The sequence below is a fragment of the Cetorhinus maximus genome, chromosome 15 (genome assembly GCF_964194155.1).
Source record: "Cetorhinus maximus chromosome 15, sCetMax3.hap1.1, whole genome shotgun sequence".
NCBI lineage: Eukaryota > Metazoa > Chordata > Chondrichthyes > Lamniformes > Cetorhinidae > Cetorhinus > Cetorhinus maximus.
In genome coordinates this window covers 54,673,625-54,687,231 of record NC_135893.1, presented here as the reverse complement: position 1 = coordinate 54,687,231, position 13,607 = coordinate 54,673,625, and the positions used below count along the sequence as shown (strand labels likewise).

The 13,607-nt window shown below is 43.0% G+C and overlaps 1 protein-coding gene across 1 annotated transcript in view; it reads left to right on the top strand.

The window, feature by feature from the left end:
- The window catches only part of baiap3 (BAI1 associated protein 3), a 72,078-nt gene extending 58,956 nt beyond the window's left edge, over positions 1–13,122 (top strand). Inside the window, exons 27-33 of the mRNA XM_078558426.1 lie at positions 2,686–2,794; positions 3,517–3,588; positions 6,927–7,010; positions 8,308–8,428; positions 10,421–10,544; positions 11,215–11,417; positions 12,386–13,122. Coding sequence (XP_078414552.1) covers positions 2,686–2,794; positions 3,517–3,588; positions 6,927–7,010; positions 8,308–8,428; positions 10,421–10,544; positions 11,215–11,417; positions 12,386–12,486 — 814 coding nt within the window. The 3' untranslated portion in view covers positions 12,487–13,122. The remainder of the gene's footprint in view (positions 1–2,685; positions 2,795–3,516; positions 3,589–6,926; positions 7,011–8,307; positions 8,429–10,420; positions 10,545–11,214; positions 11,418–12,385) is intronic.
- The last annotated feature ends 485 nt before the right edge of the window (positions 13,123–13,607 follow it).

Here is a 13,607-nt window from a genome sequence, read left to right as displayed (position 1 = left end):
TTCAGTAACAGAAAGATGGAACAAGTTCAATAGAGGTCATTGGCTTCAATAATAGCTCAAGGTTGCAGATAGGCCTGAAAAGTTTCATTGCACAACTGAGATCAACATTACACTCAGCCTTAAACTCTGTCTCTCATAGGACCTGTGCTCAAATGCAATCCAGACTGAAGGACTGAAAGGCTCCTCACATCTGTGGGAGTGTCTAGCCTTATCCAAGCAGTGCTGTACTGGCTCTGGGAGAATTTAATGCAACAGATTAGAGAGAGCTTTACTCTGTATCTAATCAGTGGTGTACCTACCCTGGGAGTGTAGAGGACAATTTACCTAATATCTAGCCCTTGCTGCACGAGCATCATTAATCCTCCCTGAAATTAAAAATCAACCTTTGAACCCACCATCTTTACAAACTATCATCCCAGCTCCAACTTCCATGCCCATCTTTCTTGGAATTCCATGCTTCAATCCCTCCGGTCAGCTTTCCACTGCTGTCACATTACCGAAATGACTCTTATCAAAGTCACAAATAATATTCTATGTAACTGACAAGGGCAAACTATTCTCTTTATCATTATCAACTTTTCTGAAGCCTTCCACACCACCTATGTCCAACTCCTCTCATGGTCGTCCAGCTGGGTGGGTCTGTTCTCACACGGTTCCATTCTTATCTATCTAATGTAGCCAGAATGGCTTCTCTTCTATGTGCTGCCTCTTGGTGATATCATCCAAAAAGCAAAGCGTTAGGTTTCGCATGAACATAGACAACGCCCAGCTCTACCTCACCACCACCTCTCTCTCGACTTTTCCACTATTGCTAGATTATCAGACCTCTTGTCCAACATCCAGTACTAGATGAGCAGAAATTTCTTCCAATTAAATATTGGGAAGACCGAAACCATTGCCTTTGGTCCCTGTTCCAAACTCCGTTCCCTGGCTACTGACTCCATCCCTCACTCTGACCAGTGTCTAAAGTTGAGCCAGACTGTTTACAAACTTGTTGTCATATTTGACCCCAAGATGAGCTTCCGGCCATATTTACAGGCTATCACTAGGACTGCCTATTTCCACCTCCATAACATCACCTAACTCCACCCCGTCTAAGGTCATATGCTGCTGAAACCCTCATCCTTTGTTAACTTTACATTCGAATATTCTAATGTACCTCCCACATTCTATCATTCTTAAGGCTATTCAAAACTTTGCTTAGTCCTAATAGAAGCAGGAAATGCAGGAAATACTCAGCAGGTCTGGCAGCATCTGTGGAGAGAGAAACAAGAGTTAACATTTCATGTCGTGACCTTTCATTAGAACTGCTTCACTGCATCCTTACTTGCACCATGGCCTGTTCACCTATCACCCCTGTGCTCTCTGACCCATGTTGGTTCCTGGTCAAGCAATGCCTCAATTTTAAATTCTCATCCTTGTTTCCAAATCCCCCCAGGGCTTTGCCCCCTCCCTATCTCTGTAATCTCCTCCAGCTCTACAACACTCTGAGATATCTGGGCTCACCTAATTCTGGCCTCTTTGAGCATCCCTGATTTTAAACGCTCCATATTGGCTTCTGCGCCTTCAGCTGCCTCAGTCCTAAATTTTAAAACTCTCGACCTCTCCTTCTCCTTAAACATTCTTTTCTATGGCCAAGCATTTGGCCATCTACCCTAATGTCACCATGTGTGGCTCAGTGTCAAATCTTGCTTTTCAACACTTCTGTGAAGCACCTTAGGGTTTTTATTACGTTAAATGTTTGTTGTTTTTGTACCTTCGCTGGGAATATTTGATTGAATAATGTAGAGGGAGTTTTACGCTGTATTTAATCTGTGCTGTACCTGCCCTGGGAGTCTCTGGCCAGAATCTTTGGGTTGGCGAACGGGGGCCGGGCCCACTCGCCGACACATAAAATGATGCACGGTGACGTCGAGCATGCGTCCCGACTTCACCGCGTGTCATTCATGCCTTGAGTTCGGTGGGCGTGCACTGGAGTCGGCTGCGCACCCGCCGAACTGTCAAAGGCCTATTAAGGACATTTAAATATCAATTAAACTAATAAACTGAGCTGCCCGTCCAACCTTAAGGTTGGCGGGCAGGTGAAGAGCCCAGACGGCCTTGGCATTTATCATGAAACCTCATCCACGGGCGGGATGAGATTTCATGAAGGCTTTTAAAGTTTAATAAAAATTTTTAATAAAATTCATTGACACGTCCCAGCTCATGTGACACTGTCACATGAGGGGACGTCTTAAAAATGTTTTTTTCTTTATTAAACTGCGCTCTTTCGCGCAATGCAGGCCCCAACTCAGCCTATTCCCCCTGCTCGTACAGGGAGCACACAGGCCTTAGTTGGCCTGCCCACGTAAAATTGCGGTGCACAGCCGATCATGGGTGGTGATTGGCTACCTGCCTTATGGGACAGCTCAGAAGGAGATTTGCTCTGTATCTAACTCATGCTGCATCTCTCCTTGGAGCTTTTGATCAAACTCTGCGGAGAAGCTTTATTCTGTACTTAACTCATGCTGAGCCTGGTTACTGCCCGTTGTAGAAAGTGTTAGTATTATAGGCATCTTCAAAGGAAAGAATACCTCTCAATAATGTCAGAGTTAAAGTTGTGTCATGTGTCACTTTGCCTTGTGCAGCTCAGTGTACATGTTCTCTCCCAGCTTTTCTTTAAATGATTTTTCTGTCCTTCTCCAGGATATTGGGTTCTCTGTGGAAACTGTTGTTGGATTTGATCGTTGTGGCATTGGCTACAAATATTGGGATGTCTGCTGAATTCTACGAGCGATTTCACTTCACTCTGGAGGTTAGAACAAAGGAGCAAGGGTACAGTTACCAATCACCAGTGTGCCACATCTTAATAGCCCATTACCCGTTTCATGCTTAAAATTCTATGATCACCTGACTTTATTCATCCCATCACCCCCTATCCCTGACTCCATGAATGGAGGCTTAATGCTCAACAATGCAGATGCAACGATTTAAAAACAATTGGCAATCTTCTCATGAGGAATCTCCCAGTCTCCCCATGCAGAATCTCCCGGTGTCCCCGTGCAGAATCTCCCGGTGTCCTATGTTGTGTCTCCCAGTCTCCCCGGAGAACTGTATCTTTTCTTACAAGTGTGCCTTAGGGCCCTTAACGCTCACCTGAACTTGCTGTAACTTCTAGGACACCTCTGACAGTGTAGCATTCCCTCAGTACTGGAAGTGTCAGCCTAGACTATGGGCTCAAGTGGCACCAGAGTGTTATCAAATGAGCTAAGAAAGTGCCACAAGGAATGGCCAATGTCCCAGTGAACCCAATCCCTCCAGTAAAGCAGGTACAATTTTGCATTAGCAAACCCTGTTCTTATTTCCTTATGCTTACTGAATGAAGTGATTAAAATTACCAAGGTATCAAAGGTGTTAAGTTCCTCCAGATAGTTCGCCATCCTCTGTAGCAGTTCTCTAACGAACTGCTCTGTAAACTGTTAAATGTGGTGTTTGGATGCTTTGTGTTTCTGGAATGTTGACTCTGTCTCTCTGTAGGCTCTTGTGATATTTTTCCACGCTGAAGGACAGGGATTGCCACTTGACAACTTGCAGAATGATAAATATAAGGTAAACGGTACTGGTTGCACACTCACCACTAACTCAGTCCCTGGGACCTCCTAGAAACTACTTAACCAAAATGTGGAAAATTACGGGGAGATCAAATAAAGAGTTCAAAAATGACAAGGTAAATAGTGAAAGATTCTTTTGAATGGTCAGTGAGTAATTAACAGGAGGAAACTCAAGATTTGTACAGGAAGCAGAAAAGGGGAGATTCGGTAAGTGTTTGACAGAAATGGTGACTGGATATGGTATCCATTCTCACAGTGGGGCGATGGGAGCTGAGTCATTCACAGAGGGAGTTAGAGAATCACTCACAGGAAAAATATGAAAGGGTCAGGGGAAAAGACAGGGAAACAGGACCAGCTCTAATGTGGAGGAAGTTCTAGTATTGGCACGATGGGCCAGATGGCCTCTTCTGTACTGAAATTTCTATTATGCTACTAGGTGGAACTGCATAAGGGTTAAGAAAGCATCAGTGTGTTCCTCCCTCTGGCCTCCTGTACAATCCTCCCACTCTCCATTCCTCCCACTTTCTCTCTCTCCATTCCTCCCTCTTTCCCTTTCTCCATTCCTCCCTCTCTCCATTTCTCCCTCTCTCTATTGCTCCCTCTCTCTCCCTCCTTCACTACAGGCAGCAGGATCTCTTATGTTTTTGGCCTCTCGCCCATTTGAGCTCTGTCTCTAAATCCCACTGCTTCGTACCTCTCAGCTTAACTTCAGTGACCATAAGACGTAGGAGCAGAAGTAGGCCATTCGGCCCATCAAGTCTGCTCCGCCATTCAATGAGCTTATGGCTGATCTGATAATCCTCAACGCCACTTTCCTGTCTTTCCCCCATAATCCTTGATTTCCTTACTGATTAACTTCTGTCTATCCCAGCCTTGAATATACTTAACGACCCAGCTTCTACAGCCCTCTGCGGTAAAGAATTCCACAGATTAACTACTCTCTGAGAGAAGAAATTCCTCCTCATCTCTGTCTTAAATGGACGCCCCCTTACTCTGAGATTATACCCTCTGGTCCTAGGCTCTCCCACAAGGGGAAACAAACTCTCAGCATCTACCCTGTCAAGCCCCCTAAGAATCTTTTATGTTTGATAAGATTGCCTCTCATTCTTCTAAATTCCAATGAGTACAGGCCCAACCTACTCAACCTCTCCTCATAAGAAAATCCCTCCATACCTGGGATCAACCTAGTGAACCTTCTCTGGACTGCCTCCAATGCTAGTATATCTTTCCTTAGATAAGGAGACCAAAACTATTCACAGTATTCGAGGCATGGTCTAACTAGTGCCTTGTATAGTTTTAGCAAGACTTTCCTATTTTTATATTCCATTCCCTTTGAAATAAAGGCCAACATTCCATTTTACCTATTACCTGCTGAACTTGTATGTTAATTTTTTGTAATTCATGCACGAAAACCCCCAAATCCCTCTGTGCTGCAACTTCCTGCACTCTTTCTCCATTTAAATAATATTCAGCTCTTCTATTCTTCCAGCCAAAGTGCATAACCTCACTTTTCCCCACATTATATTCCATCTGCCAAGTTTTTGCCCACTCACTTAACCTGTCTATATCCCTCTGTAGACTCTTTGTGGCATCCTCACCACTTGCCTTCCCACCTATTTTTGTGTCATCTGCAAACTTGGCGATAGTACATGCACTTCCCTCATCCAAGTCCCATTAATATATATTGTAAATAATTGTGGCCCCAGCACTGATCCCTGTGGCACTCCACTAGTTACAGGTTGTCATCCTGAAAATGCCCTCCTTATCCCAACTCTCTGTCTTCTATTAGTTAGCTAATCCTCTATCAATGCTAATATACTGTGCCCAACACCATGTGCTCTTATCTTATTAAGTAGCCTTTTGTGCGGTACCATATCAAACGTCTTTTGGAAATCCAAATATATAACATCTACTGGTTCCCCTTTATCCTGCCTGTTACCTCCTCAAAGAATTCTAATGAATTTGTCAGGCATGATTTCCCCTTCATGAAGCCATGCTGACTCTGCTTGATTATATTTCTAAATGCTCTGCTATTACTTCCTTTATAATAGACTCTAACATTTTCCCAATGGCTGATGTTAAGCTAACTGGCCTATAGTTACTTGTTTTTTGTCTCCCTCCCTTTTTGATTAAGGGGGTTACATTGGCAATCTTCCAATCTTATGGGACTTTTCCAGAATCTAAGAAGATTGCTACCAGTGCATCCACTATCTCTGTAGTCACTTCCTTTAATACCTAGGATGCAACCCATCAGGTCCAGGGGACTTATCAGCCTTTAGTCCCATTAGTTCCCCAAGTACTTTTTCTCTAGTGATAGTTATTGTATTTATTTCTCCCCCTCTTTTGCCCCTTGATTATTTAGTATTTTTGGAATGCTATTAGTGTCTTCTAGTGTGAAGACGGATGCAAAGTATTTATTCAACTCCTCTGCCATTTCCAGGTTCCCTATTATTATTTCCCCGGCCTCATTCTCTAAGGGGCCTATGTTAACTTTGGCCTCTCTCTTCCTTTTTATATATTTAAAGAAGCTTTTATTGTCCGTTTTTATATTACTTGCTATTTTACCCTCAAAGTTTATTTTCTCCCTCTTTAGTATTTTTTGGTCATCTTTTGTTGGTTTTTAAAACTTTTCCAATCCTCTGGCTTACCACTACTCATTGCCACATTGTATGTTTTTTCTTTCAATTTGATACTATCCTTAATTTCCTTGGTTAACCATGGTTGATTTATCCCCTTCCTAGAATCCTCCTTCCTCACTGGGATATATCTTTGTTGTGAGTCGTGAACTATTTTCTTAAACGTCTCCCATTGTTCATCAGCCGTCTTTTCTGCTAAACTCCTTTCCCAGTCCACTCCAGCCAACTCTGCCCTCATTCCTTTGTAATAACCCTTATTTAAGTTTAGCACAGTTGCTTCTGACCCAAGTTTCTCACTCTCAAACTGAATGCTAAATTCTACCATGTTATGGTCACTGTTTCCTGGGGGATCTTTCACTCTGAGATCATTTATTAAACCTGCCTCATTGTACATTACCAGATCTAAAATAGTCTGATCCCTGGTTGGATCCACAACATATTGTTCTAGGAAACTGTCCCAAATACACTTTATGAATTCTTGGTCAATGCTTTGGACTTCTTGTTAGCCCTCTGCTCCTGCTTGCTGTCTGCATCAGCCCTATGAAGCACTGCAAAATGTATACAAAGTCAAAGTCCTCTACATATTACTGTATAGTTTTGGATATTTATCAATTTTCTTATCAAAGCACTCTCCTACATCAGGAATCTGTGTCGCAGACAGACGGTGTTTTTTTTAATCATTGGCATATTGATTTCACAGGCTCTAAAGGAAGAGCTGCGTCTAAATAAGTGCTCAACACAGGAGCTGATTGAGCACTCTTACCAGGACAAAATCCGCCAACAGGTACTGTGCCCACCCAACCAATTCCAAATTACAATATTAATTTATTTATTTGTTTCTGGTGAAATTTTTGTTGATCTTGATCGTTATTAGTTCTGGGAAACAGGACAACCCCATTTCATGGAAATAGCATTGGCATCAAACACTGCCAGGGCAGGTACACCACAGGTTAGATACAGAGTAAAGCTCCCTCTACACTGTCCCATTGAACACTGTTAGGGCAGGTATACCATAGGTTAGATACAGAGTAAAGTTCCCTCTACACTGTCCCATTGAACACGGTTAGGGCAGGTATACCATAGGTTAGATACAGAGTAAAGTTCCCTCTAGACTGTCCCATTGAACACTGTTAGGGCAGGTACACCACAGGTTAGATACAGAGTAAAGTTCCCTCTACACTGTCCCATTGAATACTGTTAGGGCAGGTATACCATAGGTTAGATACAGAGTAAAGCTCCCTCTACACTGTCCCATTGAACACTGTTAGGGCAGGTACACCACAGGTTAGATACAGAGTAAAGTTCCCTCTACACTGTCCCATTGAATACTGTTAGGGCAGGTATACCATAGGTTAGGTACAGAGTAAAGCTCCCTCTACACTGTCCCATTGAACACTGTTAGGGCAGGTACACCACAGGTTAGATACAGAGTAAGTTTCCCTCTACACTGTCCCATTGAATACTGTTAGGGCAGGTATACCATAGGTTAGATACAGAGTAAAGCTCCCTCTACACTGTCCCATTGAACACTGTTAGGGCAGGTACACCACAGGTTAGATACAGAGTAAAGCTCCCTCTACACTGTCCCATTGAACACTGTTAGGGCAGGTACACCACGGGTTAGTACAGATTAAAGCTCCCTCTACACTGTCCCATTGAATACTGTTAGGGCAAGTACACCACGGATTAGATACAGAGTAAAGCTCCCTCTCCACTGTCCCATTAAACACGGTTAGGGCAGGTATACCACAGGTTAGATATTGAGTAAAGTTCCCTCTAATTGTTCTAACATGGTACCTTGGTCCCACCATCTGCTGTGTTCCCTGTTCTGCACATGTCTATAATTTTCCTATTTCTTACAACAATCATCCTGGGCCCCTCTGAGTATGTTTAGTTGTGAGTTGAAGATGCTTTGTGTTTACTGCCCATTGTGTGCCAGAGTCAGACGGACTGTAGAATTTGGAGATTCAGGCTCTTATGAGCCAAGGTGACAGATACACTGCAGCATACAGAGCTTGACTAGGAGAGGAGGGAAATAATTAATCTGCTTTATTCACATTAACTGTGCTGTTCCTTCTCAGAAGTCCAATGAACCCAACCTGTATGGGATGCTTTGCATCAAGTGTCACTATGAAGCTGCTGAGTCCAAACTGTGCATTGACGTTTTACACGCTACGAACCTAATTGCCTTGGATGCAAATGGTGAGAGTGCGACATTTGCCAGCACTGGCACTTCATGTATCGCTTGCCGTACCCAAATCAGTAAAACAACAAAAACAGACGCAGGCAGCATCAGTGGAGAAATAGACAAGTTAATATGTGTTATGCATAATCCTTCTTAAAAGATATGAAAACTAAGAGGCAGATGGGTATATTGGTACAATCAAAAGGGGAAAGAGAGTATAAAAGAATTAGAAAACTTGGGGAGGAATCACGCAGAATTGTATCATTGGTCACTCCATTTGTGATTCCTCTGGGGTTTATTTGAATGTTTGAATCGTGTCCTTTGGTGGGATTAGGATGTTTAGAATTCTGTTGTATATTCAAAACGCTGACAGAACTCATTATTCCAAAACAGTAGGGGGCATTTAACATATCTTTACATGACAAATTGAAAATGGTGGCTAATGACATATGACAGACCCAAACAGGTCCTTGATTGGACTCTCAAGCTGGTTAGAACTGATTGTACAGGCCAATTCAAGGTGATAGTCCAGGCTGGTTGGAACTGATGGTACAGGTTGGATAAATATTTTAAGTGGAGGAAGATGATGGAGGGCTATAGGGATAAAAAGTGAAGATGTGGGACTAGTTTGGATTGAAACAGAGCTATGCAGAAAGAGTGGAGTCGTGGGATTAGTTTGGATTGATACAGAACTATGGGGATAGAGTGGGACTATGAGATTAGTTTGGATTGATAAAGGCTATGAGGAGAGAGTGGAGATGTGGGATTAGTTTGGATTGATAAAGGCTATGGGGAGAGAGTGGGACTATGAGATTAGTTTGGATTGATAAAGTCCATGGGAAGAGAGTGGGACTACGAGATTAGTTTGGATTGATACAAGGCTATGGGAAGAAAGTGGAGATGTGGGATTAGTTTGGATTGATAAAGGCTAGGGGGAGAGAGTGGAGATGTGGGATTAGTTTGGATTGATAAAGGCTATGGGGAGAGTGTGGAGATGTGGGATTAGTTTGGATTGATAAAGGCTAAGGGGAGAGAGTGGGACTATGAGATTAGTTTGGATTGATACAACGCTATGGGGAGAGAGTGGAGATGTGGGATTAGTTTGAATTGATACAGGGCTTTGTGGAGAGAGTAGGGCAAATTATTTGGTCACTTATCTCAGTGCTATTTGTGGGACCTTGCTGTGCACAAATTGGTTGCTGAGATTCATGCATTACAAGTGACTACACTGGCTGCAAAGCACTTTGACTGGCTGTAAAGCATTTTGGGACATCCTGAGGTTATGAAAGGTGCTGTAAAAATGCGAGTTCTTTTGATCTGAGATGACCAGTAATATGAGTTCCTAGATGATTATCACCAATGGTACAAATCAGGCCAGTGGAGGGACTGGCACCCAATGGTACCTGTGAAGGCATGGGCACCCGATCATACCATCAGGAGGTTTGGGCACCCGAGAAAGGGGTGTACCCAAAGGCACCAGAAGGAGGTGGGCATGCAATGACAACAGCAGGAGGGACAGGAATCCAATGGCACTGATGGGAGGTCTGAACTATTTTCATGGTCATACCTGATTTTAATTTGATTGACAAGCTCAACAAAGGCTGACAGGCAGCATCAATATTGGTAGTTCCAGCAGGAATATTTGTATTCCTGCCCTCTGTAGAAATATCAATGTCGCAGGCCTTTGGCTGTTTGAGTGACCTGTTTGGTTCCCTCTAAGAACCACTGATTCACCCACATGGCACTGGACCCTGATTTATATATTTAAACAAGGTTCCCGCTTGTTTGAGGAGTGCCCCTTATTGTATTGCATGACCAATTTTGGGCCATATAATATGATCATACACTGTACATCTCAAATACATGCTCGACATCTATCTATACATAAGGGGAAATACAGTTTTAAATGCTGCAATTACTCTGAACGTCTGTACTCTGTTCTTGGCCGGGATCGGGTGGATGAAGTCAGGAGCCCACCAATTACTCTCTTCTTGTCTCTGTGTTGACAGGTCTCAGTGATCCTTTTGTCATTATCGAACTCGCTCCTCTCCACTTCTTCCCAGGGGCAAAGAGCCAGCGAACACAAGTCAAGAATAAAACACTGCACCCGATCTTCGATGAACAGTTTAACTTGTCAGTACTTTTGTTTCATTACCTAACGTGTTGAATTTATTGTCCCATCAAATACACCCAGGGCAGGTGCTTTCTGCTGCACAGAGCCAAATTAGATTTGAGCCTTTAACTCACTTCGCTTAATTGGCACCCCATCCATAACCTTAAACATTCACTCCTCCACAACTGACGCACAGTGGCAGCAGTGTGTACAACCTACAAGATGTCTTGCAGCAACTCACCAAGCCTCCTTTTGACAGCACCTTTCAAACCTGCACCACCTGCAAATTCCCCTCCAAGCCACATACCATTCTGACTTGGAACTATATCGCCGTTCCTTCACAGCCACTAGGTCAAAAACTTGGAATTTCCTTCCAGTGTTTGTCTGTATGTAGCTACAACACATGGACTGCAGTGGTTCAAAAAAGTGGCTCACCATCACTTTCTCAAGGGCAGTTAAGGATGGGCAACAGATGCTCGCCTTGTCAGTGACACTCATATTCCTGTGAAAGAATTTTTAAAAAGTAGAGTTGACCTCATCCTTGTCGCAGTCTCTATCTTACTGATCTCTTACACGCATCCCAGCCTCTGTTAGTTTACTGATCTCTCACGCCCATTCCAGTATCTTTGGATCACATTCTCCTTCTTTGGCAAGTATACACTGTGTTGCAATCTGCTTTATCTCTTTCAGCACGGTAACGCGGGAGCAGTGCAGTAACAGCACTGCCTGCATTCACTTCACAGTCATGGACCACGACTGGCTCTCGACCAATGACTTTGCAGGGGAGGCTGTGTTGCAGCTGCAGGAGGTTCATGGGTTCCATAAACCTGCCAACAGAGAAGTAAAAAGCGTTTCCCCAGTATTCCTGAAACTGACGCACCCTGAACCCAGTGGTAAAAAAACACAAAGTTCAATATCTATCTACAATATATTTAAAAATTACATCTGCATGAAATTCCTGTCATTTTTTTCATAAAAAACATGCCCATATTTATAATGGAGACTGCCTATGTAAACATGTCGCTCTGTAATTTCACCCACCCACCGGTGGTGGCAATGTAGTTTCATTACAGCACAAGAAGTTTACAGAGTTTTGGCATAATTGTTGATGCAGGGATTGGTAATAAGGATCGATAATATGAGGGTTTATTTCCTTGCAGCTTCTCCCACTGCAACATTATAACTTTGCCAGAAACTCTACTTACAGTGAACTTACTGGTGAAACAGGAGAAGCTCTAAGGAAATTCCCAGCCTATGATTTTAAAATGAGGATTGAATGTCTGTATGAATTGGTCCAATTATCCTTGCCTGCTAACTAACTTCGCCTGAAGACGACACTCAGGCTTAACTGGCCGAGGGCCGTTCCAGAGAAGAGCCACTAATGTGTAATGAATGATTGTGTCAGTAAAATGTAGAATTGATTAGTATCTGGGCATAGTTTCAATGTCAGGTCTTTATTCAAAATCTAGATTTCTCCTATGGGTAGCAGCTCGTCGACATCCCCACTCCAGTGGTTGTTTTTAATACATCACTCTGAACAGTAAGTGTTGACAGATGATTTGACAGTTGGATGGTGGGTAGGGTGGGGGGGGTTGCTGTCAGAAATGAATCTGATCCTGTCCTCACCAATGTCTGCCCCCTCCAGCAGGAGTTACCGGACAGTAGTCAGGAGCAGGAATCCTGGTTGATTTTTGTTCACCAAATGGGCCAGGACCAGAGGTAGTGTCCCCTATTGCTAACTCAGCGTAGACCAGTGATCACATTTATGACTGTCCTGTTCTTATGGTGCAGCATCAGCCATTGCAATACGCAAACTTTGAGGAAACACGGTGCTGTTGGTTACAGGTGTTTATTTTTGCAGTGATGAAACCAGTCATGAAGATGCTGGAGGGCCGGACAGCTGACAGAGAAGCACAAGACTTTGTTAAGAAGATGAAGGAGCTCGAGATGTCTCCAGAGTAAATACAAGCAGCTTTGAAATATAAGTGAATAATATATGAATATAAATCAAACATTCAGAACTGCAGAATGTCAAGTGTTGGAGTGGTGCTTTGTTGTGATGATAGTGCAGCTATGCAGGAGCTCCTCAGCATTGGGATGATTATTGATCTGGTGCTGTGGCTTCTCACTGTCACCATTGTGGAAATACTGAAGTTGTGTTGTAGCTCCTCAATCTTGTGCAATTTTGGAGCCAATGTGGAGCTCCTCATCATTGTGATGATATTGATCCAGTGCCGTAGCCTCGTTGTCATGGTGATATTGATCCAATGCTGAAGCTGCTCACCATTGTGTGGTACACATGTCGTGCCAGCCCTCCTCACTGTGGTGATATGGATCGTGCCAACACGCCTCACCATCGTTGTGCTATGGATCCCGTGCTGTAGTGGTAACTCCTCTCCACAACCTCTTCATACTCCTATTTGTTACAATAATGAGCAATTCTGCTTTTTGAGTGTTTCTTTAAATTAAATTTGATGACCCGTCTTTGCTCTTGTAAGTATTACAAAGAAATATTGTATAGTTGTGATAACTTTGTCTGAGAATGTCAGATTTTTGTACTGTAGCTTTGAAAGCATTTAAAAGAATTCCAAGTGAGACAACCTCTTGTTTTGTTTTCCTGCTGTAACTTTAAACTGTGGTCTGATTTGTTCAGTTCAGTCCCATGACCACAACTCCAGAATAGTGACCATTCCCAGTGTCTGGGCCAATATTTATTACTTAACCAAAACCAGATTAACTGGGCATTCATTTCATTGCTTGTGGAATCTTGATGTGTGCTAAATGGCTACCAGATTTGCCTATATAAGCCACTGCACTTTCAAGTAATTCATTGTTCGTGAAGTGCTACAAGACCTTCTCGGAGATGTGCTATATAAAGGCAAAGCTTTCCTTTCTTTATAAAATTTTCCACAACAAATGCTTTTCAGGGCACTCCACAAGGATCCATTTTTATTTACTGCAAGTGTAAACGATCTGGAGAGTGGAATTGAGGAGTGAGGCGAGTGGGACTAGACTGGATTAGAAAACATGAATGGCGTAATCACTAAAAGATATGATCTGATCATTACCTCTGCTGATTGTAG